Genomic DNA, 24760 nt, shown 5'->3' with positions numbered 1-24760 from the left:
AACACTACAAAGAAAAAAAGTATAACATTAAAATGTTCTAATGGCACCAACCTCTCCATGCTGTCAGGCATTAAATATCATTCTTTGATAAAACATTTAAAGTGGGTTTAATAGGTATGGGGAATGTACATAAAGCATCATGTAGCTACAACTGGAATATAGTTTAAAAGTACAAATAGAAACATATTGTTAGAAATGAATATTCCAATTGAAGACATGGGAAAAAAGAATCATCTCAGCAAAGCAAAACTTTACTTCTGCCCAGAAGGGTGCTAGCATGCACGTGGGCAAAACCAGCACAAAGTGGAGCGGGCAGTCCATACCGTGTTATATTTCTGACGTAATTAACCTGCCTCCTGACCTGAAATTCTATACCTACTTGGGGGAGATGTTAAGATTCACAGTGTAGTGGGCAATTTTCACCAGCAAAGGGGGCTCAGCAGGAATCCAGAAAAAGAAACCAGAAATACAGGCAATTAAATGGGGACACACACTTTAATAGAAAAGACTATTTTTTCCACAATTTCCCTCTCTTTATTTCATATTCTTTAAACTCACTTAACATTAATTGACTTTTTATTTCAGCTGTGCTTAAAAACAGCTGGCATGACACAGGAATTTGTTTACCTAGAGCAACTTCTATGAACCAAATTGTCAATCCTCGTATACAGGGAATAATACAGCACCCAATTAAGGTGAGGGCCCTGTTTACAACAATGAGGGATGTTAGAATTGAGGCCATTACTCCCTTCCATTTTCCAAGCCACTGTTCTAAACAGCTAGTGAACGGGTCATTTATTCCTGAATATTTTTACTAGTTCATTTGACAGGGCTGTTAAGCCCTGGAAAGCCTTGGTTATAGTTCCATCTGGGACTGTATTGTTAAGATGTATGTACAATATTCACCTCCAATTAAGACACATAACCCCCCTTTCTCTGCTAGAATCATGCCTAGAGCCATTTAGTTTTCCCATGCCATTTTACTAGTGGGGCCTAACTCTTCTGCAATTCCCTTTATTGTATCTTGAGTGTAGTTAATGAACCTCTGTTGGTTATAATAGATGTAATTAATCCAGTTTACATTATTATTGATAGTAGACCACCAAAACAATGCCAATTTAAAGCCAGCAGCTATTTGACTTCTTGCTTTGAATTTTGGGAACTCCTTGTGGGACCCCAATGGATCTATAAAAAAACATGAGTCGAATGCCCCTCCAGGGCATTGTTTCCTCTTACTCAGAGATGGCTTGGGGTTTCAAAATGCCAAGGTGAAGGGATAGCCAATTGGACTAAAGTACAAGTCCCACTCCATTTGACTGGAAGAACCCCAAGTAAAGGCCCACCACAATACCACCATACATCGGCCCTGGCAACAGCTAGAGCAGTTTTATTGGCTACCTCTTTAAAAGATTGGCCTTCACTGCACCCTGATACAGATGCTCAGGGATAACAAGACTGAGGAGAGACCAAGTACGCAGTTTCGAAGGAACTGGTGGTCTTTGGTTTCAAAGAAGGGAAGGCCAGAGGGCCGGCCTAAGGTAACCCATATAACATCTCATAAGGAGAAACTCCTATATCCCTTTGGGAATCTGTTCCGACCCTGAGCAGGGCAAGGAGTAGGCACTTAGTCCAGGGTAGCATGGTCTCAAGAACTAATTTGGTTAATTATCTTTTTTAAGGTCTGGTTCATCCTTTCAACTCTTCTTAAGGAGAAGGGTGAGATGGGGTATGATATTCCCATTTGAGGCTTAATGCCTTTGTTAATTCCTTAATTATATTAATTAATTATATTGGCTGTGAAGTGACTCCCATTATCTGAATCTATATTTTCAACAAGTCCAAATCAAGGAGTTATGTTATCCAAAAGTACTTTAACTACTCTTTTTGCAGTGGCACTCAATAGAGGCATAGCCTCAACCCAACTGGTTAGATGGTTTACTATAACTAGTAAATATTTTAGACGGCCCACCCAAGGTAACTCTGTATAATCCAACTGAATACTCTGAAAGGACTTTAGTCCTGGACTTCTTTCCCCCAGAAGTTGTCCTCTCAGAGTATGCTTGTTAACTTTTCTACAAGTTAAACAACTCTCAATAACCTGCTTTGTCAAGGTATAAATTCCTTGACATACGTAAGCCCTGAGAATAGCATCACACATGGCTTGGATTCCCCATTAACTTCCCCAGTGTAACTGAGTCATTATTTCCCTCATACGGGGCTTAGAAATTACTTCTCCCATCTGGGAGAAGCCATTTCCCTCTTGGGGTAGCACTCAACTTCTCTAGTTGGATCCTTTCCAAGGGAGTGAAAACAGGGTTCACGAAAGTTGCCTGGATAACGGGGGTGAGATGTAACATTCAGAGTTCCAGATGGAGGGTAGCCTCTTTCACAGTCTTATAACCCAAACTGATTCCCTGAGCCTCCAGAGAGTTATCCTGTTGATGTCCTGGGACATGGACTATTGCAATTTCTTCCGGAAGCATGAGACTCTCTAGCAGTTTAACAATCAATTCCTGTGTATTAGATTCTGCCCTCTACTGTTAATTAGTTCCCTTTCTGCCCATATCGTCCCAAAAGTGTGTAGTACCCCAAATGCGTACTCGGAATCTGTACAGATGGTTCCTTCCTTATCCTTTAGATATTTCAGGGCCTGATTCAGTGCAAACAACACACAGGTCTGGGCCAACCAGTTGTTAGGTAATCTTCCTGATTCAATAACCTTTAATTCTTCTCCACCCACTACTGAATACCCATTGTGTCTTTTCTCCTGGATCATTTTTAGAGGCACCATCTACAATCTGTATCCATCCAGAAAGCGAGACTCTCTGAGATCTGGTCTAACTTTGGTCTGGTATCAATGATATTTAAGTAACAGTGTTCCTTGGGATCCTGTGTCTTTCCTCTTAATAAAACCTCAGGCAGATTGAGATAACTCTCAGCAATCAGAGTCAGATCATCCCTTTCCAGTAGGATAACTTCGTATTTCAAAATCCTAGAGTCAGTTAACCATCTTCCCACCTTCTGCTGAAGAATGACCCTGACCTAGTAGGGCATGCTGACCATTAGAGATCCACCAGAAGTCAGCTTCCTGCTTTCTTCAGTCAACAGAGCTGTGGCCACTGCTGCTTGGAAGCATTCCAGCCATCCTCGTGTGACAGGATCAAGAATTTTGGACAAATAAGCTGTAGGCTGTTTCTTTCCTCCACATTTCTGAGTGAGGACTCCCAAGGCTGTTTCTTTATCGACACTAACAGAGATGAAAGGTTTCTCCAGAGAGGGTAAGGCCAACACAGGGGCAGTGACCAGAGACTGTTTTGAGAATTTTTATTATCAGAATTTCCTCTAGTTTCCAGACTAAGGGATCAGGCTCCTCTTCTACAGTTTGGAATATAATGTTTTGGTTTTAAGAGGATGGGATTCTACCCAAAGCCTACAATACCCGATCAATCCTAAGAATTTTTGAAGCTCCCTCTTGGCTAGAGGCAGAGGCATGCTAGTAATAGCCTCTATCCCCTCAGGGCTCAGTCTGTGTTTCCCTTTACTGATTAAGTATCCCAGATTTCTTACCTCTTCCTCTACAAAGTACAATTTAGTTTTTGAGACTCTTAGTCCTTGGTGGCCCAGTCAATCTTAGAAGATTGTGACATCAGTCACCTTTTTTTCAGTAAGTCTGGACAACAGAAGATCACCAAAAAACTTATTGGAGGGGGCGGCAAATTCTTTCGGTACTCATTCCAAAATTTGGCCAAACAAGATGGGAGAATCAGTGAAACTTTGTGGAAGGACTGTCCACCAATACTGTTGGGTGGTCCTTCCATTCAAAGGCAAAGATGTCCTTGCTATCCTCTGCTAGCTCCTCATTGCTTATGTTTTCATATTTGTGGGTAATTTGACATTTAAAAAGTTTTTTAAAAACCCTGACACTGAAAACTATGATGTAGTTGTTTTTGTACATTTTTTGTTTTAGAACATACACTGCAGACCACTTGACCTAATTCTGTTATGTATTTTTTTAATAGTTAGACTCCCAGGAGATTGGGTACAGCCAAATATTACATGATTTTTACATCATGCAGCCATTTATTCAGGAATGTTTGGAAAGCAGGAAAACAGGAAAGGGAAATTTGTTGTGATTAAAATGAAGAGTAAACCTGCGAACTGAGCAGAAATGTGGTATCTGTGAAAGAAAGGCTTTTATTCAATTTCACTAAAAGTTGTTCTCCAGGCTGGGAAAGTAGGTGGGAGTTGGGGAAGTGTGTATGATTTTTTTTTTCTTTTTTTGTGGTGTCGGGGATCGAACCGGCTTCACTGGGTGCTAGTAGTTCACGCCTGTAATCATAGCTACTTGGTAGGCTGAGATCAGGAGGATTTCGGTTCAAGACCTGCTGGAGCAAATAGTTCATGAGACCCTTATTTCCAAAATAACCAGAGCAAAATGGACTGGAGGTATGGCTCAAGCAGTAGAGTGCTAAGCACTGAGTTCAAACCCAGTGCCATCAAAAGGAAAAAAAAAAAAATCCCTAGGGCTTCACTCATGCTAAGCATCCCCAAGCCCCAGGATATGAAATTCTAAGCAGCTGAGCTGTATAAACAAGGCATATAAGCATAGACAATAAGCAGACACGTCCAGCTGTGATGAAGTGAGAGTGGGAAAGGAAAGGCTAGAAGGACAATTCAACTGGGAAGGCCCTAATATGCCAAGTTAAGGACCTTAGCCTACCTAAAAGGCTATAGGAGAAACATTTTTTTCATTCAAGAGGAGCAAGGGCTTTGAAGGATGAGTAGAAGGATTTCAAAACTCAGAAAGGCAGAGGGAAACAAGCATTCCAAATGAAGGAACCAATATGTGAGGTAGAGAGGGTGGCACAAAACAATGACCAATGTGGCTATAACAGAATCCTTACAAAGGGCCTCAAGAGTCTAAGGAATTTCGGCCTGGAGCCAGTGGCTCATGCCTGTAATCCTAGCTACTCAGGAGGCAGAGATCAGGAGGATCTCAGTTCGAAGACTGCCTGGGCAAATAGTTTGCAAGACCCTAATTTTGAAAAAACCCATCACAAAAAAGGGTTGGTGGAGTGGCTCAAGATGCAGGACCTGAGTTCAAGCCCCAGTACCTCAAATACAAAAAAAAAATAAATAGTCTGAGGAATTTCTACTCCATGGTATAGGTAGAGGAACAGACTGATTACAGCTACACTTCAGGAAATGAATTTGACAGTAATGCTGAGGATACAAGAGACTGAGAGGTGCTCAAGGCAAGAAACATGGTGAGGAGGCTCATGCCACAGTGCAGGTGAGAATGAGAAAACCTTATATGTTCCACCTCTGGGCCTCTCCACACTACCTCTTCCCAATACCTGCAATGTCCTAATAGGCCTCACCACAATCTGTCAAACTTTACTCTCTGTTTTCAGGGTTTAATACAGGAGACAGGTGTGATGAGGCACGCCTGTAATTCCAGCACTCAGGAGGGAGGGTGAGCCAGGTGGATTATGAGTTAGAGGCCAGATTGAGCTAGGCCCTCTTGAGACCATGTCTCAAAAAGAGACAGGCGAGAGGTGTGGGAGTGGGAGAGAGTGTATGCTAGAGCTCAAAAAATGAAAGGGTGATAGGAGTGGGAGAGAAAGTATGCTAGAGCTCAAAGTATTATTATTCACATTAAAAAAAAAAAAAGATATTGGGGCTAGGGATGCAGTTCAAGTGGTACAGCACCTGCCTAGCAAGTGCAAGGCCCCAAATTCAAACCCCAGTACTGCCAAAAAAAAAAAAGAAAGAAAGAAAATGGACGTATTATTTAAAGATTTATTCTTAAATTTTGGAAATACTAGGGAAAAAAAATCTAATTATTTTGATGGTGAATGAAACTCCAGTATGTTTCAAATAGTGCTATAATGCCATAAAAACAACCAAACATAAATATTGCCATTTTATCTAATTTTCAATGTTTCACTTACCATAGGAACAATGTATGTGTAAGATAAAAATGGTGTTGTTGTGTGCACAGAATTGTTTTTTTTCTTTTTTTTTTCTGTGAGACCCCTGGAGCTCCTAGGTTCAGACCATTCCCAGCCTCTGTCTCCCAAATGCTGAGATTATAGGCACATGCCATCATACCCAGCTTATACAATCATTTGGGTTTTTTTTTTTTAATTTGTTTTGTTTTGTGTGTGTGTGTGTGTGTGTGTGTATGTGTGTTGTTGTTGTTGTTTTCTTATGCTATTAGGGATCAAACCTAGGGCCTTGTGCATGGTAGGCAAGTCCTCTAGCACTAAGCTTATTTACCAGCCCCTGCTAATTTTAAGTAAAGATTCACAATACCTCGTCATTTGATATCTGGGCTGAAGATTCTTCTTGAGTTAAAGCACACACTACTGGTATTTTTACTTCTTCCTCAACATCTGCTTTTTTCTGATCCTTTCTTTTATTAAGCCTTTGTTGTTCATCCTCCTCCTAAAAGCCAGGAAGAAAAAAACATTATATAATTTACCCAAGTAATTCAAAAGTTCTTTTCGGTGGGGAGAGAGTGGGGAGGGGTAGTAGGGAATGAACCCAGGGCCAGCATTCTAGGCACGTGCTGTACTACTTGAGCCATTCCCTCAGCCCTTTTTGTTTTCTATTTTGTTTTTGAGATAGGGTTTTGATAACTTTTCCTGGGCTGGCCTTGAATTTGAGATTCCCTGGCTTTGGCCTCTAGAGTAGCTGGGATTACCAATGTGCACTACCACACCCAGCTACTCAAAACAAGTAAGAAAGAATAGATAAGCATGGGGGTATAGCTCAGGGGTAGAGCATTTGACTGCAGAAAGAATAGAGCTTTATACTAACAGAAAACTGGACACTTGAGTTTATTTGCTTTGTAATCACATACAGGGGTCTCTAGTCATCACAAAATATTTCAATACAAGAAGCACCAAATAAGAACTCTGCTTGCTATAAAGAAATCAGGAAGCCACTTTCAAGAATGCATACTGTATGAAAGGAATGCAAAGCAAAACAAAACTAACTCCCTCCCCCTTTTAAATGATACAAAAAAGAAAATTTACATAGAGTATTTCCTTCTGATTATTATAGAAAATAGGAAAATGCTACTGCAATATTATATACCCATTAGGCAAGTACAAATTTATATAAAATACAAAAGGAATGAGCAAAGGCAATGTAATAACTAACTTAGTAAAGATGAATAAGTAACCTTCTATGCTCCCCCAAAGACAATCTAATGAGGAAGGACAAGCACACAAACTTATAAGTAATTATAAGGTTCTTCAGGAGGAGAAAACACTGACTGACTTCATCTGAGGAACACTGACTGACTTCATCTGAGGCAGCCAGCAAAGGGGACCTAACGGAGCTAACACTTTGACTGGAGCTTGAAAAATTACTAAGGTGAGTTTGGCAGCTGCATGAAAGGAGACAGAGAATAGCTCCAGAGAAAAATTAAGCATGTACAAAATACAGAGGTCTGCAGGAGCTGGCATAATTCAATGTGACTGAAAAGTGGGCAGGTGCATGAGAGTGAGGGACAGAGATGGAGGTAGTGACTGAAAGCTTAGATCTGAATGAGAGAGTGGCTCAAGCCTCAGAGCTGCCATCACCTCTAAGCCTGCTTCCTAATCTGCATCATTTTGAGAGCTGCTTGAGATAAAGCTTTATATATAAAGCCTTTGCACAATGCTAGCACATCATAAGAGCTTATGAACATTAATAAAATCCTTCAACACCATCTTAGTTAAGTTTAGACTGTTTTAATGGACAGCAAAAGAGGCATGACAAGATCTGTACTTCAGCATCTAAATCCTTAGGCTGACTGTGTCATCACACAAGAGGAATGAATCTGAATTAAAAGATGAAAAAGAAACTTCTGCAAAACAAAATTTAACCAAAATCACACATGGAAATTTAAAATAAAAATATTTCTTGTACTGGAGGTAGAGCACCTGCTTTTGCAAGTATAAAGCCCTGAGTTCAAACTCCACTACAATCAACCAATAAACAATAAACAAATAAGTAAATAAAATATTTCTTAAAATATGTAGAAAACAGTGAACACTTTTACATATCCTGGGAAATATTTGCATACATATACAATAAATGTGGAATCCAGGTGCCCACAACAAAGAGAATGATTAAATCATTTATAGTACATCCATGCTATCAGGCAGCAAGAATGAGACAGAACATGAAAATATATCCTGGATAATGCTTATGGGAAAATAAGTTATAAAATCTAAAATATTTATGGTATGATAGAAGTAATATACGGGGCCCTAAATATTTGCTTAGAAACACACAGACCTTGTCTACAAGACTCGTAACAAACTGGAAAATAAGGTAGCTCCATTATTTTATATTTCATTTTGTACTTTAAACAAATAAGTTTTAACATAAAAATGCACTTGTTATTCATGTAATTTAAGCAATTTTTTTTAAAAGATAAGAAGAAACAGAATATTAGATATGTCGAACTCTGGACACTTGTCTTTTCTTTTTTCTCTTTTTCTTCCTCCTGTAGTGCTCAGGATTGAACCCAAGCCCTCACACATGCTAGGCAAGCGCCTCTATTTCTGGAGCCACATCCCCAGTTCACACTTATCTTTTCATATCAGTCAGCCTCTGTAACCATCCTATCACCTTTTTTTTTTTGAGGGGGGGGTACTAGGGTTTTAACTCAGGGCCTCGCACTTGCTAGGTAGACACTCTACCACTTGAACCAAGTCCTAGCTCTTTTTTGCTTTGGTTACTTTTCAGATAAGGTCTCAACTTTTTGCCAGGGCCAGCCTCAGACCATGGAGATTATGGCCTTCCAGGAAGCTGGGACTACAGTTGCATACCACCATGCTCACCTTATGGATTGAGATGGGGGTCTCAATAACTTTTTTTGAAGGGGTGGGGGGGGGACGTAGGCCAATATGGAACTACAATCCTCTCAATCTCTGCCTCCCAAGAAGTTGGAATTACAGGCACAAGCCATTGTTCCTGACCTTCTTTCCTTCTTTTTTTTAAAATTTGTTTTTGGTTTTTTGACACAAGGGTCTTGCTATGTAGCCTAGGTTAGCCTCAAACTCACAATCCATCTCAGCCTCCCAATGCTGGGATTATGGGTTTGCACCACAGTACCAAGCTCCCTCCTGTCACCTTCTAATCAGGCTTTTAGAGCAAGGTCACCAAAAAACTTGATCTAGATTGACAGAACTCAGGAATCTGAAAAGAACTGGAGAAAGATTTTTCTCAGAAATACACACTGTTGCATCCTACAGTCTCCAAAGAGGATCATTTCTAAATCAGTTTTCCCCCCAGACAAGGCCATTTGTAAAGCTGCAAAACAAAATCCTTCAAATGCAGCTCTTGTATTTTTTAAACTGACATTCAAACAAACAAACAAAATTTAGGGGCTGGGACTATGAATCAAAGGGTAGAGTGCTTGCCTAGCATGAGCAAGACCCTGGGGTTTGATCCCCAGCATTGCAATCAATCAATTAATAACCAAATTAAATAATAATAATAAAGTGGCATACATCACTTTGTTTCAGCTTAAGTCAATCTAACACATGTAATAGGCAATGCGATCTTTGGGGGAGGGGTACTATTATCAGCAATGTAAACAAAGTCCTACAAAACTGCCATTCACCTGATCTTTCTTCTTCAGTTCTTCAACTTGTCGGAGCTGTTCTGAAGTTAGCACAATCTCCATTCGCTGCATGTCTCTCATTAGCAAACGCTGAGATTCCAGAAACTGGTCATTAGCCTTCTGCCATGTATGTTTTAACTGGTTGTGTTGTTGGCGCTCTTGCTCCAAGAGATGGCAAACTGTTCAGGAAACCCCCCAATCAAAAACACTGAATTTTAATGGTAGGCAATTTCTTTAGGATAGGGTGACTAGGCAAGGTTTGGCCAATTCTGTCTGGGAGTCTGCCCTGGACTGGCACCAAGGGGCAATCTACATAGTTGAATGTGACAGCTATCTCTACACCATTTCCAAATTTAGTCTCCCAAAGTGTGCTCCTTGGAACATATGAAAACAGGATTTCTTTGCTCAGTAAATTTTAGAAATCCTGGGTTAAATAAAATGTTAAGATTTCTTTATTGCAGGGCTTTGAACTCCAGGTCTCAATTATGTCTTTGTTTTCTTGCAAGGTGATACATAATGCAGTATTTCCCAAATTTATTTGACAAAAAATAAATTTTAACAGTTCAATTCCAGTAACAAGTGTGAAGAGAATATATTTCGGAAAATAATGTTATAAAGGTTAGAGCATAAAACCATTCCTAATTATGTTTACTGCACTCTGACCTGTCATCTAGGAATCCTTTTTAGTCCCATTTGGTTTTGACCTCTCAGGATAAGTCAAGGAATGTTTGTAAAATGTATGTGTTGTTGATACCATCAGCTCAGCCATCTTACACTGAAGAAAGAATAGGTAGCACCATATACACATCCATCTGCCCAGTCACTAACGCCAGAAACCTTAAGAGATTTCTGACCGTTCCTCATTCCAACACATGCAGCCATGACACAAAACTACTGGTTCTGTCTACTTTGCAGTAGGACACATCTATCTTCTGGCTTCTATCTTAGACTTGCCCCTGTGACTTCAGACAACTGCCCCTGTGGTTACTTTTTATTCTTCTTGCTCTCAGTCTTGCACTTTCTTTTCTATCCTTCACACTACTATTAAATTGAACTTTCTAAAATGCAAAATTGATATTATTACTCTCCAATTTAAAATCCTTCAGAGAAGCCGGACACAAAAGGGCACATATTACAAAATCTCATTCACGTTGAAGTCCAGAATAGGCAAATCCATACAGACAGAAAGTAGGCTATGATTGCCAGGGGCTAGAGAGGAAAGAGAAGGGAGTGGAGGGACTGCAAATGAACATATGATTCCTTTTTGAGGTAGTAAAAGTGTTTTGGAATTAAGATAATTGTCGATGGTGCACAATTATGTGAATATATTTAAAAAAACTGAATTGTACACTTTAAAAGGATGAATGTACATTGTATCTCAATAAAGCTGCTATTTAAAACAACAAAAAAATCCTTCCAATGTCTTTAGCAAAAAGCCTCCATGATCCAACCTATGTCCATTGCTCCCATATCACATTTTACCCACTGTATGCCCTGTATGCCATGTGCCTCTCTACCTGACAAGTACCTATCCATCTTTCAAAGCTCCACTTCATAAAACACTTAAAACTCGACTTCAGAAAACACAACAGTAAAAAACAATAAACTAACTCCACTTAAGAATAACTTCTTTCAGCGGGGTATGATGGCACAGGTCTGTAGTCCCAGCTACTTAGGAGGCTAAGGCAGGAATGTGTGTGCCAGGGAGTTTGAGACAAGCATAGGCAACAGAATGAGATCCTGCAAAAAAAAAAAAAAGTGTGGGGGAGGTTTTGTTGTTGTTATTTAAAAAAAAAAAGAGAGAGAAAGATTAACTTTAAGAGAACCATCTGTTCCTAATACAAAAAGTACTGGCCACTTCCTCAGCCACAATGTCACACTCTGACACTTCCCAACACAAGGACGTAGCAGACAGTTGCATTAATGTGGTTACTATTCAGCACTCCCAAGTTAGGTTATAAGTTACACTGCTGCTCAATTTTTATTCACCATCTTTTCATCGAAAAGCACTATTTTTTGGTTTGAGTGTTTTAGTGCAGAAATTACTCCATGCCCTTCCTCCTTTTAATAACCTTCTCAATACTTCTCTCAGCTATATTAGGAAAATCTGGTGATCTTCATGACTTGCACTATTTCTGGAAGAATTGGGATGCAAAGTTTAAACTTTAAAGAAAGTCTGTTTCTTTTGGATACACAGTGACAGTAGAGGTGTCATTTTGACTGCAACAGCACATTTGATAACTGTTTCCTGAAGGTCAAAAACTCACTCAAAGTTTGGGTTATTTTCACATTTTATGACAATTCTGTAGGCATATATCATTTCAGCTTTCCACTCTTTGGGAAAAAACTAACAAGTCTAAATTATTTTATAGCTCTGTTTTGCACATTTGATATACGTAAGAAGTATTCATTGTAGGACTCTATCATAGCCCAAATCCTGCATATTAAAATATGTTATTCCCGTGACCTGCAACAACAACAAGATTTCAAAGGGCCCAGATATTTAGATGAGATTTTTTTTAAAAAAGCTAAGATCTGTATTTTCATTATCCTTTGGCTGAAATTTATCATTTCCTTCTATTGTAAAATGTAGGGACAAATCTGACTCAATCACCAAGAGAAATCACAAATATTTTCATATTTTACTATAGTTGCTGTAGGTATCTTCCTATATAATTTATGTGTATCACTACTCCAAAATTACAGTTGCTATTAAACCACTTCTACACCTTGTTCATTAGTATATTGAGAAAACAGCACATTTATTACTCTAAATTTGATAATTTTAAAATTTTTGTAACTGTTTTGGAAACTACACAATCTGTGTACCACAATGCTATAAGACTACTGAAATCAAAATTGTCCCTTAAGAATAGGCCTGTAGAATACACTGTTCCTCCATCCCACTCTCACTTTTGCTAACCCACTTCCATCTGAATGGTTGGGAGGGCAAAAACAGTTCAAGCAGAAATTTCCAGCTGTATTAGTTTCCTGCACTAACAGCCCGAGTCCCTGCCGTCATCCTCAGAGCTTCAGCTTTTCACAAGAACTTGCAAAACAACTAGAGTTTGAACTGAATGACTAACATTTGGCATTGGTGTTTGAGGATCTGTCAATAAGCCAATGTCAATGTTACTTACACAGTTCTCTTAGAGATGGAAATTAAAAATATATGCAACGTATACTTACCTTCATGCAATTCTTTCCGCAGTTTCTCAGCATCTTCTTGTAGAACAGATTTCTGAGTATTCAAAACAGCTACATACATTTCTAGATCAGTCCTACAAGACTTCTCAGCTTCCAGATAATGGTTCAGTTCTTTCACCTGAAAGGAGATGCAATTCCATCAAACTGAAATTTTTAAGTTTCCATTTTTTTTTTTTTTTCTTTTGAGACAGGGTCCCACTAAATATCACAGACTGGCTTCCAATATATGATCCTCCTGCCTCTGCCTCCCAAGTACTGGGAGTATAGATTCATACCACCACACCCAGCAGTCTATACTATCAGTATAATGCTAAATTCTAAAACTTACTAAGTTCTTGAAAAACTTTGTATTTACATTTACATAAATTTGCATCTATAAAATTAACTTTTTTTTTTTTTGGTGGCACTGGGGTTTGAACTCAGGGCTTTGTGCTTGCTAGGCAGGTGCTCTACCACTTGAGCCACTCTGCTGCCCTTTTTTGTGTTGGGTATTTTTTTTTTGTGTAGGTAGTGGAAATGTAATTTTTTTTTTCCTTTTTCTTTTATTATTCATATGTGCATACAAGGCTTGGTTCATTTCTCCCTCCTGCCCCCACTCCCTGTGTTGGGTATTTTCAAAACAGGATCTCTCAAACTATTTGCCTGGGCTAGCCTCAAACCACCATCCTGATCTCTGCCTCCCAAGTAACTAGGATTACAAGTATGAGCCACTGGTACCTGGCCATATTCTATTTTTAACATCTAAAAGTTTTAAAGATTTACTTCTTCCTCTTAGGATTTAATTCACTGAAATTAATTTTCATATGGTATGAGGTAGAAAGTTAATTTTACTTTATTCTGTTATTATAACTGTTTGAAAAAGCATATTTTTAAGCCGTTGTTTCCATGCTGATTTGTAATGTCCCCTATCATACATATTTCCACATACACATGGGTCTATCTCTGAACTCTATATTCTGTTTCATTCGTGCATTTTTCTATCCAGAAGCCAGTAACTATCTTAATTATAGTAACTTTACTGTAAGTCTTTTGAACTCAGGACCTCATGTAACTCTTAACATCTGGTAGGAAGGACAAGTCTCCCCAACTTATCTTTTTCAAACTTTTTCTAGGCATATTTCAGGTTCGTTACTTCTCTGTAAGATCTCTGGGATCTACTTGTCAAGTTCCTTATTAAGTCCTACTGAATTTTGAATTAACAGATTAATTTGGGACACACTGCTTTATGATGCTCTGTCTTGATTAAACAGCACACATGTTCCCAGGTCTTCATTTATAATGTATCCCAAAAACAGTTTGTCCATTTTTGTTTCGATTCTTAGATAACAAAAAGGATTTTTACTGTTGTGAATAGAATCTTTTATTTCCATTACATTCTTCAGATATTACTGGGGTACAGAAACACCTGTTTTTGTTTGTTGATCATGTTGGAACATCTTTCCTCTTATTAGTTCTCATAACCTAATGTACATTCTCTGGCTTTTTTTATATAGGCAATTATTTTTATTTTTTTCTTCCTTCCTTCTTCCTTTCTTTTTGAGACAAGTAGTCCAGGCTAGCCTTGAACTCTTAATCCTTCTGCCTCAGGCTCCTCAGTATTGAGATTACAGCTATGTACTACCACATGCAGCAGAAATATTTTCATTTCCTCTTTTTTAAACTTACTATTGTGACATTGTTTATAGCATTTACAACTTTTAAATCTCTACTGGCTTGTAGCTATGTCCCCTTTCATTTCTAGTGATTTGAGTCTTTTCTCATTTTTCTGTTTTTGGTTGTTTTTATTGGTTTGTTGTTTTTTTCTCTCACTCTCTCTACCACTTAAGCTATGCCCCAACCCTTTTTGCTTTAGTTGTTCTTTTGGATAGGCTCTTGCATTTTTTGCCCAGGGGCCAGGGACCAAGTAACTGGGATTACAGCTGCACTTATTTGTTCAGATGTGGGGAGGTCCTCACTTTTTACCTGGGCCTTGAACCATGGTCTTCTTGATCTCTGCCTCCCAAGTGGTTGGGATTTTGGGCGTGCACCTCCCCACCTGGTCCTCTGCTTAGCTTCATCAGAGATACAGCTATTGAACTCAGGGTTTTGAACTTGCAAAGCATGTGCTCTACCACTTGAGCCACATCTCTAGTCCATTTTTGCTTGGCTATTTTGGACATGGGGTCTCTTGAATTATTTGTCTGGGCTGGCCTTAAACTGCAATCTGCTTCCCAAGTAGCTAGGATTACAGGCATGAGTCTCTCTACTGTGACTTTATGGACAACAAATTCAGTCATACTATAGTGACATCATTAAATATGGGGCTGGCATCAGAAAACAAAGTCAATTTTGCAGTTTATTTTCCTAAATAAGAAAATTAATGAAGACTGAGTCTCATTTTGATAAGAAAATCAATACTAACTTTGAAACAAAAGTAGCCACTTGTAATAAGGCATCATTATCGTGATTGCTTAAAATAAGGCAAAATTATCTCAATGCTTTTTTTTTTTTTTTAAACAAGAATCCAGAGTTTTTCTTTTTTTCTTCATATTTTAAACATAGCCAAGATTTCTTTTTTTGGTTTTTTTGGGGGGGCACTGGGGAGGGTTGAACTCAGAGCCTCGAGTTTGTGACACAGGCATTACCCCCTTATTCCCAGTCATTTTTTCTTATTTTTGTGATAAGGTCCCACATTTATGTGCTTATGCCTGGGATCAGCCTATACTGTAATCCTTCTATTTTACACTTCCTGCAGAGCTGGGATGATAGCTGCATACCCCCACACCTAGCTACTGGCTGAAATGGAGTCTCAATAACTTTTTTGCCTGGGCTGGCCTCAAACTGTGATCCTCCCAATCTCTACCTCCCAAGTAGCTAGGATACAGCTGTGAGCCACAGTGTCCAGCAAACACAGGCAATATTCTTACAATGCATAGTCTAAATGAATTTTTCCCCTTTAGTGATTCCAGTTTTGTTCGTGGCATTAGGGGAGATGAACTACAATGTTTCACAACCTTTGAGGCCTCCAGCTCTTTAATCTTTTCTTCAGCGTCTATCAGTTTATCTTTCAAAGCTGCAATTTCCTTCTCCATTGGCATCACAACAGACCGAAGTTTTTCAGCATCTTCTTGAGCCTATGGTTAAAAAGAATTAAATGCTACAACTTACTCATATATTGCTTTTCTAAAAAAACTCTGACCAATCCATTTGCTAAAAATTAGTATAACAAATAACAATCCCAGGCTCTTTATTACCAGTCACAAAATTGAACCAAGTTCAACTTGTAAATGCTATAATACTGTGACTACCAAGTCATTATCAGACCTTTCCACATATTTTATTTAGAATTTGGAAGTGAATAGAAAAATTGATTCACTGTGACTTATTTGAGCAATATATATATATCTCATACATAAAAGGCAGATTCAAAGAGATGGAGTTCATCCTGCTAATGAAAATGAAAAGTAACCTTATTCACTGAGTGAATGAGATCAAACGTATCCTCCATTGCTCAGAATAGAGAAAATATCATGTATGGTGAAGGGAATTCTTCCCAAAAAAACACGAAAAGCAGGATTCAGATTCACTTTATTTTCAGAACCGTACAAAGTGGTCATTATTTTGCTTTGAACTAATACTCCTTGAAAAAGACACGTTAGCTTAAAACGTCTTCACAGTCAGGAACAGTGGGAGACTCACAGAGGTCACTGAAAAAGCCAGCAGGAAAAAAAGAAGGGAAGCAAAGAATTTATTGTAGTTATTTATTAATGCAAGTATCGTCTCACAATTCCAAGTGTTAGATGTCACTGTAAACAAAGTCTTAAAGAGAACTTTTCAAAATGACAGAAAGAAGTCAGGCATGGGGACACACGCCTGTGACCCCACCATTCTCTGGAGGCTGAGGCAAGAGGATTGTGAGTTCAAGGACAGCCTGGGCTACATACCAAGTTCTAGGCCAGCCCTAGTTACCTAAGAAGATCCTATCTCAAAAATAAATAAAAGAAAATTAAAAGTTTTTAATGGCAAAAAGGTCATTAAAAAATTTTAATGGCAGAAAGTTCATTAAAAGCAAACAAAACTGAAAAACTGAGGCAAGAGGAGCCTCAGACTCCAGGAGGAGTCACTTCAGGACTAAATACAATGTACCATCCTGGATGAGATCCTTGAATAGAAAAAAAAGAACATTAGGGAAAAACTACTGCAATCTGAATACAAACAAAGGACCATCAGTCAATAATAATGAATTGATATCAGATTTTTAACTGTGACAAATGTACCATGCTCATGTACTAATAGGATCTACTGGGGATGGAGTATATGAGAACTCTTTCATAATTTTTATGTCAATCAAAAACAGTTCTAAAAAATAAGAATTTTAAAAATTACAACTTTTTAAATGACAAAAAGTGATAGATTGTGGAAATAATGAATATATGTATATCTGAAGAATGGGTCAAAGAATAGTAAACAAAAATGATTATTAATCCAAATGAAAATTCAGTGTTAATTCTTTTATTATTACATGTATATAATGGTTAGTATGTAACACTGGATAATCTTATAATATATAATGTTGATTAAAACATTTATGTATATAAATTAATAAAATAATAATTCATGAAATCATACTGGTCCAAGGCTTTTAAATTTTCCCAATGATAAGATGAACCATCTCATATTTAGTTGCATTGTGCCCAGGCATTAACACGTGAGGCATGTGCCACACAACAATCAAGGTATGCTGAGAAACAGGGAAAACCAACATGTGTTCTAAAACTGTGAGTTAGACACAATCATCAAGCAACAGCTCTCACCCAACAAATATTTACTGAGTCTCTATTTGGTAGATACTTCTTAGGTATTTAGGATCCACAAGATTCTGGGGCTGGGACGTGGGTGAAGTGGTAAAGAGCTTGGCTCAATCCCCAGTACCATGCAAAAAAAAAAAAAAATCTGTTCTCATGGAGTTTACATTCTAAGAGAGAAAGGCAGCGAACAATAGACACAATAAGAGGTGAACTGTTTTATTATAAGGAAACATGGTACAGAAAGAGAAAAATGCAGAATACAGGAACTCATGAGAGTCATGGAAGGTGGGAAGGGAGGTGGGCAAATTACAATGTTAAACAGGGCAGTCAGATGAGCCTCATGAAAAGGTATCATCTGATCAAAGATGTGAAGAGAGTAAGGGAGTTTGTCATAGGTATTATCTAGGGAAAGGGCATCAATTATCAAGTATTATCTTTAGGTCTGTGTCCAAATAATTCTTCTAACAGAAAACATTAAAGAACAACTTCTAGTACTATGACAATATTTGAAAGCACTTTGCATTTGAATAAACATATTCCTTTATACCTTTTTCATTTCATTTTCTAAGTTTTCTTCCTCTTGACCTTCAGACAGTCTTCTTCTTAAGTCAGCTATTTCTCGTTCTGCAGTTTCTCGATACTGTGCCCATTGTGCTCGCTCCTGCTCCAGCCTAAGGTGAAACTGGTGCTCATAGTCACGAACTGTTTCTATAAAACATCACCATATTTACATCTAACCATTATGGGAGGAAAAATATCTGGCACACTAAAATTTCTAAAGTTTCATAAAAAGCTTATCTAATTTCTGGAAGACTTTTAATTCACTAAAAAAACAATTCTAGCTCTTACAATGTGTAGAAATAAGGGCTTTATTACATCATCTTTAATCTTCACAATAAACCTGTGCCATATATTATTTTACAGAAGAGAAACCTTAGGAAAGGGTAAATAGTTTGGCCACTGTTTCATAACCAGAAACAAGCAGAACTTGAACTCAAACTTAAGGCAAACTCCAAAGTGTAAGTTCTTATTCACTACACTATGGCTCTCAAGACAAATACTTGTCAACCTGTCCAACTACCTGAAAGTGGGAAAAGAGGGATATTATTTTTGGAACATTTTATTATAACACCTAAGATTCCAAAGTGAGATAGATTTCTCTGTAAAGTGGCTTTACCGTTAATATAATCTTAAAACACCACATAACAGATACCACTAATTGACCATAAATTTCCACTTTTCTTCTTTATTAACAGGATCCCAGTTTTGTTTAGGTCAATGTGCCCAATTTTTAAACTACATTTTCATGGTGGGGAGGGAGGTCAGGGGTAGATCGCTTACATGAAGCCCTGGGTTTGATTCCCTGCACCACAAAAATAAATAAGTAAAAATAAAACTACATTTTTCCAGTTTCCTTACACTTCTAGGTGACTACATACTTGGTCAACAAAGTGGGAGGGGTATATATGCTGCAGATTTCTAGAAAACTTTTGCTTTTCTGTTGTTGACTGGAGGCATAGCAGTCATTTTTCAGCCACAAAGCAAAGATAAAATTGAAAACCATATCAATAGTGAAGAAACAGATGACTGGAAAAAGGTGGGATGCTAGGACTTCTTGTTCTGTGAGAACTACAGTCAAATTTGTTACATAAGACCTAGAGTAACTATTATGAGACAACTACCACAGAAATTGGGGTAGCCTTACCTGTCTTCTCACAAGAGCACTAAGGCAGAAAAATATCACACAAATGCAAATATGAGGGCAGGAGAAATGATCATTATTCCAAATTTATAGTATCAACTAATTCCAGGATTCTCAAAAATTCAGGGAAGTACTCCATTTTGTCATCACCTTCTCAGAAACGTAGCAAGCAATTAAACATTATTGCCAAAAGGAAAGAGAAACTATACTAGTACACTTCCTTCAGACCAAGAGTCACAAGCTGGCAGTCCATAAAGCCCATCCTAACCCATAGGCCATTCTTCCACATCAACTGCAGTGCAAATACAATACAATTTTTTTTCTTAAGTCTGAACTATATGGCTACACTAGACTGGAAAAGCAATAATTAACTAGAGCTATGAAGTGTAGATAATCACTTTGCTCTTTGCATTACATGCCTGACTCCTAAGCAAAAATCCACTTTTAAGGCCCTCTTTAAAACCTTACAATGTAATATAATAATAATAATAATCCCACCTTACAATGTCCACATGTAATACATTATCTCTGTAACACTCTTACTGTACCTCTGCTCATTAAATCTATTAAAGACACAGGTGATAAACACATTTACAATACTATTGACTTCCCTTTGTTCTGACAGTACATCTTGAAGACAACAGTACATAAATCCACAAATGAACCCAGGGTATAATGATGACAGTCTGAAACTGTTCTCAGTCCTCAGAATTTGGTTATCTTAGAAAGTCATGACACTGATCTTTCCTTCTCTTTACCTTTCATAACGGCCTGAAGTGAAGCAACTTCTTCTCTCCACTGCCTTTTCACTTCATCTATAGCTTCCTGCTTAGTATTCTCAGAGACTGTGGCAATAGCCTTAATATTCTCCATCTCTGCCTGAGCTTCCAAGAGCTGTGTCCGAAGGTGTCCCAAATCATCCTGTGCAGCTTGTAACACTGCATTTTGCCTCTTCAGATCCTCTGAAAAAAAGTCAGACTTTATATTAATGACGAGTTCACTTAATCAGACTGACAATCTTCATTCATTTTTTTCAGTTCTGGGGAATAAACCCAGGCTTCCTGCTTCCTAGGCAAGTGTTCTAACCACTTGCGCTACAACCCCTCCTAGACCTTTTGTTTTTCTTTTGTTTTGGAGATGGAGGTCTCACTTTACCAAGACTTACCTTGAACCCATGACCCTCCTGCTTCTGCCTCCTGAGTGTTGGAGTTATAGGTATGCACCACCATGACCAGCTTATGAGTTTCCAATAAACTGTTTCCTTCTCATTTGGAAGAACATTTTATATATTCTGGGTATTAAATCTGTCTGCTCTTATAAACCTTTTCCCAGTATACTGCTGTTTGTCTCTTTTAAAAAAAAGAAAAACTTTAGGTATTTAAAAGTTGAAAGGGGTATATGAAGAAAAGTCACTGATATCCTTTACAAAATACAATAAATAAGTAAAATGGCCATTAAATAAACTTTGAAGATTTAAATCTACTTTTAGCCAGCTTTATGACTTTAGGACCATCACGCCTCAATTTCCTTACAAGACAGTGGTAACACTTTATACAAATTACTAACCACTTGTAAAAACCAAAGAGACAGCATCAAAGCATTCTGAAAAACTGTGCAGACATCCATTGGTTATCAGTCACAGGAGGGCCAGGCATAGTAATCATAGCTACTGGGCGGGGGGTCAGAGATTAGCAGGATTACAGTTCAAGGCCAGCACAGGCAAAAAGTCAGCAAGACTCCATCTCAACAAACAAGACAAAACTGATGGTGTGTGCCCGTGGTCCAAGCTATGGGGAAAGAGTTTCAAATTCTGAGACTACTCTGAGAAATATATGAGATACAATTCAAAAAATAACTAAATCAAAACAGGGCTAGGGCATAGCTCAAGAGATAGAACACCTGCCTGGTAAGCTTAATGCCCCGAATTCAAACGCCAGTATTATAAATAAATAAATAAACAAACAAACAAACAATTCACAGGAATTAATGATGTGGTAGTCTAGGAGGGAGAAAAACCTAGTCGAATTAAATACAAGTAAGGTCACTTAAGAAATCCCTACTCTCTCGGGCTGGAAGAGTGGCTCAAGAGGTAGAGTATCTGCCTGAGTTACTCCCCAGTACCACCAAAAAAAAAAAAAAGAGAGAGAGAGAGAAAGCAATCTTTACTCCTCAATATCAGTTTGATGCCATTTCCCTATCACGATTAAAATATTTTGAAGCTTTAGCCAGAGACAGTTAAAAGAACATAATTGCTTTCTGCAATTATCTTACATCTTAAAGGAAATATGAATGCCAAAGAAACAGTGGTAGGTGTGTGAGTGAGACTGACTCAGAAACTGAGTAAAGACAGAAACCTGTGAAACTACAAAGGAAAAGTGTGTGTGTGTGTGTGTGTGTGTGTGTGTGTGTGTGTGTAAATTCTGTATTCTGTGTGTTAAAACTGTTACGTCAAATGGGAAAGAATTATTTCTGGGATAGTTTGTTCATTTGTGGGAACTACAATTGCCAAGGCTCAAGTTTATATACTGGATACTTCCTCAAGAGCAGTTAAAAAATCTTTTGAAAGCTGTTGTTAAAAAAAGTAAAGTATACAATATATTTCAACTGGAAAGTTTATATGCAGTCATCAGCCAGTGTATTTACCAGCTTCGTGGGGACTATGATAAAACACTTACACAGAAAATGGAGCAAGAAGTAGAAAACTTCAGTGGTTCCAGATCATGATGAGGTTTTTCATATTCAGTTCCTATTTAATTTACTTCTGTCATAACAACGTAACTGATGGAAGATGAAACCCTCATCTTCAAGAAAAAGATTAAAGTAGTAAAATAAAAGTATTCAAACTTTTCTGATGTTTATGTACATGTGTAAGATAACATAACTTAGAAATTTGAACAAAACACTGTAATAATAGTAATAGTTAAAGTTTGGCCAGTTCTTAATAAAGCTATTTTGATAACTAAAAAAAAAATATATATACAAATGCCCAGTGCAGTAGGGTGTATCTGTAGTCACAGCCACTCAGGAGGCCGAGGCAGGAGGATCCCTTGAGCCCCGGCATTCAAGTCCAGAATGGACAACATAGTGAGACACTCCTCTCAAAAATAAAAAATTCTAAAAGCAAAAAATATAAAATACACATTTTTTTCTTTTATTATTCATATGTGCATACAAGGCTTGGTTCATTTCTCCCCCCTGCCCCCACCCCCTACATTTTAAGAATAGAAATAAAGCATCACAAAAAACACTACTTTTCTCTGAAGTAACAACTATCAACAACTTGAGTTCACTGCTTTCTTGTGTCTATTTTGCACCTGTTCTATGCTTCAGGCTTTGCACCTTTGTGTTCTCATAGCAGTCTTCTTACAAAATTAACTCTTATCCCCAACACTGTTGATACTTACAACTATTTCATTCATTAATAGGGGTATCACAGGATCGATGTATCATCTATCAAGCTCACAAGTATTCAGGCATGAAATAGAAATCTATTTCTACACAGATGTCCAAATTGTTCTATACCCAGTGTCTCAGTCGCTTCTCATTTTAATAACACCGTCTTTGTCCTACATCAAAATTCCATATTGGAGGGTCTCATTCTGGGGAACTCTATTCTATAAAAATATCTACTTATCTAGTCACATACCAATACTATATTGTCTAAACATAGCATTACTTACAGTATTTTATCTACTCTTGTGTAGCTTAAAGTTTTACACAATAAAAAGTTTAATGATGAAGGACATGATAGTTTTGAATCTGGTGGAGGGATGTGCCCTACCAGAAATCAAAAGTTATTATAAGCCTCATATATCCACCAGCCAGATCTATCAGTCATACACCATGATAATGCTTATCAAATCCATCCTTAATGCCCTTGACATATATTATCTTGAGATAAGTCTCAGACATTGGTTTTCAATTTTTTCTTCATTTTTGTTACAATATATTCATTGTACAGGGGGATTCATTGTGACAATTCAAAATAGGTTTACACTGTTCACTGGTTTGATCAACCCCACCATCTACAAACCGATACACACACACCTCCTCCTGGGCCCACTTAAGCAATTGCAACAGGTTTCACTGTTCCATTTCATACACGCATATGAAGTCCATCAACCATGCTCCCATACCTTCATTTCCTCCATTACCCTCTCCTCTTCCCACAATCACCCCACACACACACTGTACCTATTGTACAGTCCTGTCTTGTTATTAATTCATTTTTCTTAATTAAACTTTGAGTTTTTTATTCATATCAAAATTAAGCAAAGGTTCAGAGATTTCACACACACAATAAAATCCCCACAAAACATCCTTTACGACAATGATATGTTTATTAAAGATGATGTACATATGTTGGCACATGACCACCCACTGTCCACAGTTTACATTAATACTCACTCTTGGTTGCTGTACGTCCAATGGGCTCTGATGAATGTATAATGACACATATATACCATCATAGTATCACACAGTTTCACTGTCCTAAAAACCCTTTGTGCTCTATCTGTTGAACCCTCCCTTCTTTCTACTCCTAGATGTCACTGATCTTTTTATTGTCTCCATAGTTTTGACTTTTCCAGAATGTTATATAGTTGGAACCATACAATATATGGCCCTTTCAATTTCCTTCTTTCCCTTAGTAATTAAGAATTTAAAGTTCCCCTATGTTCAAGACTTAATAGCTCCTTTATGTTTTTTATTTTGCAGGGTTGGGGATTGAACTCAAGACCTTGTGCATGCTAGGCAAGCACTCTATCACTGAGCTACATCCCTAGTACTTGTTCATTTCTTTCTCATACTGAATATTCTACTATGTGGATGTATCGGTTTATCCATTCACAAACTGTTGGACAACTTAGTTGCTTCCAAGTTGTGACAATGATGAGCAAAGCTGTTATAAATATCTGTATACAAGTTTTTGTGCAGGTTTCCAAGTTATTTGGATAAATACCAAGGATTGTGATTGCTGAATTAAATGAAAAGAGTATGTTTAATTTTGTAATAAACCACCAAAACGGCTGTATCATTTTGCATTCCCATCAACAATGAATGAGAGTTTCTACTGCTCCAGGTCCTTACTAGCATTAGCAGGATTGGGACCCTGGCATTTCTACTGGGTGTAATGGTATTTCAGTTTCAATCTACAATTCCCTAGTGACATTTGAAATTGGACATCTTTTCATATGCATACTTGCAACTTTTGTATCTTTTTTGAGGTGTCCAAGTCTTTTGCTCCTTTTTCAATCAGGCTGCTCAATTTCCTATCATTATATTTTCCTATTGTTACACTGTATTTTGGATAATAGTTTCATTATATGACTTTTAAATATTTTCTTCCAGTCTATGGCCTATCTTCTCATTCTCTTCACAGTCTGTCACAGAACAGAAATTTAATGAAGTCCAGTTTTTTTGTTTCTTTCATGGATA

The 24760-nt window shown here is 37.8% G+C and overlaps 1 protein-coding gene across 6 annotated transcripts in view; it reads right to left on the bottom strand.

Moving 5' to 3' along the window:
* Rabep1 (rabaptin, RAB GTPase binding effector protein 1) overlaps window positions 1-24760 on the bottom strand; it is a 127297-nt gene that overhangs the window by 45396 nt on the left and 57141 nt on the right. For 5 of the 6 annotated variants that reach the window (XR_012438774.1, XR_002212700.2, XM_020168244.2 and 2 more), the window contains exons 3-8: window positions 20083-20286; window positions 18170-18330; window positions 15829-15948; window positions 12818-12953; window positions 9629-9807; window positions 6319-6450 (exon numbers count right to left, since the gene is read on the bottom strand). Coding sequence is in view for 4 of the 6 variants with exons in the window: in XM_020168244.2 (XP_020023833.1) it covers window positions 6319-6450; window positions 9629-9807; window positions 12818-12953; window positions 15829-15948; window positions 18170-18330; window positions 20083-20286 (932 nt within the window). In the remaining 2 variants the exon portion in view is untranslated. The remainder of the gene's footprint in view (window positions 1-6318; window positions 6451-9628; window positions 9808-12817; window positions 12954-15828; window positions 15949-18169; window positions 18331-20082; window positions 20287-24760) is intronic. The other variant, XM_074047113.1, reaches the window with a different exon arrangement.

The sequence above is a fragment of the Castor canadensis genome, chromosome 11 (assembly GCF_047511655.1).
Source record: "Castor canadensis chromosome 11, mCasCan1.hap1v2, whole genome shotgun sequence".
Lineage (NCBI taxonomy): Eukaryota > Metazoa > Chordata > Mammalia > Rodentia > Castoridae > Castor > Castor canadensis.
Note: the sequence above shows the minus strand (reverse complement) of the source record. Positions and strands in the feature narration are given on the sequence as shown.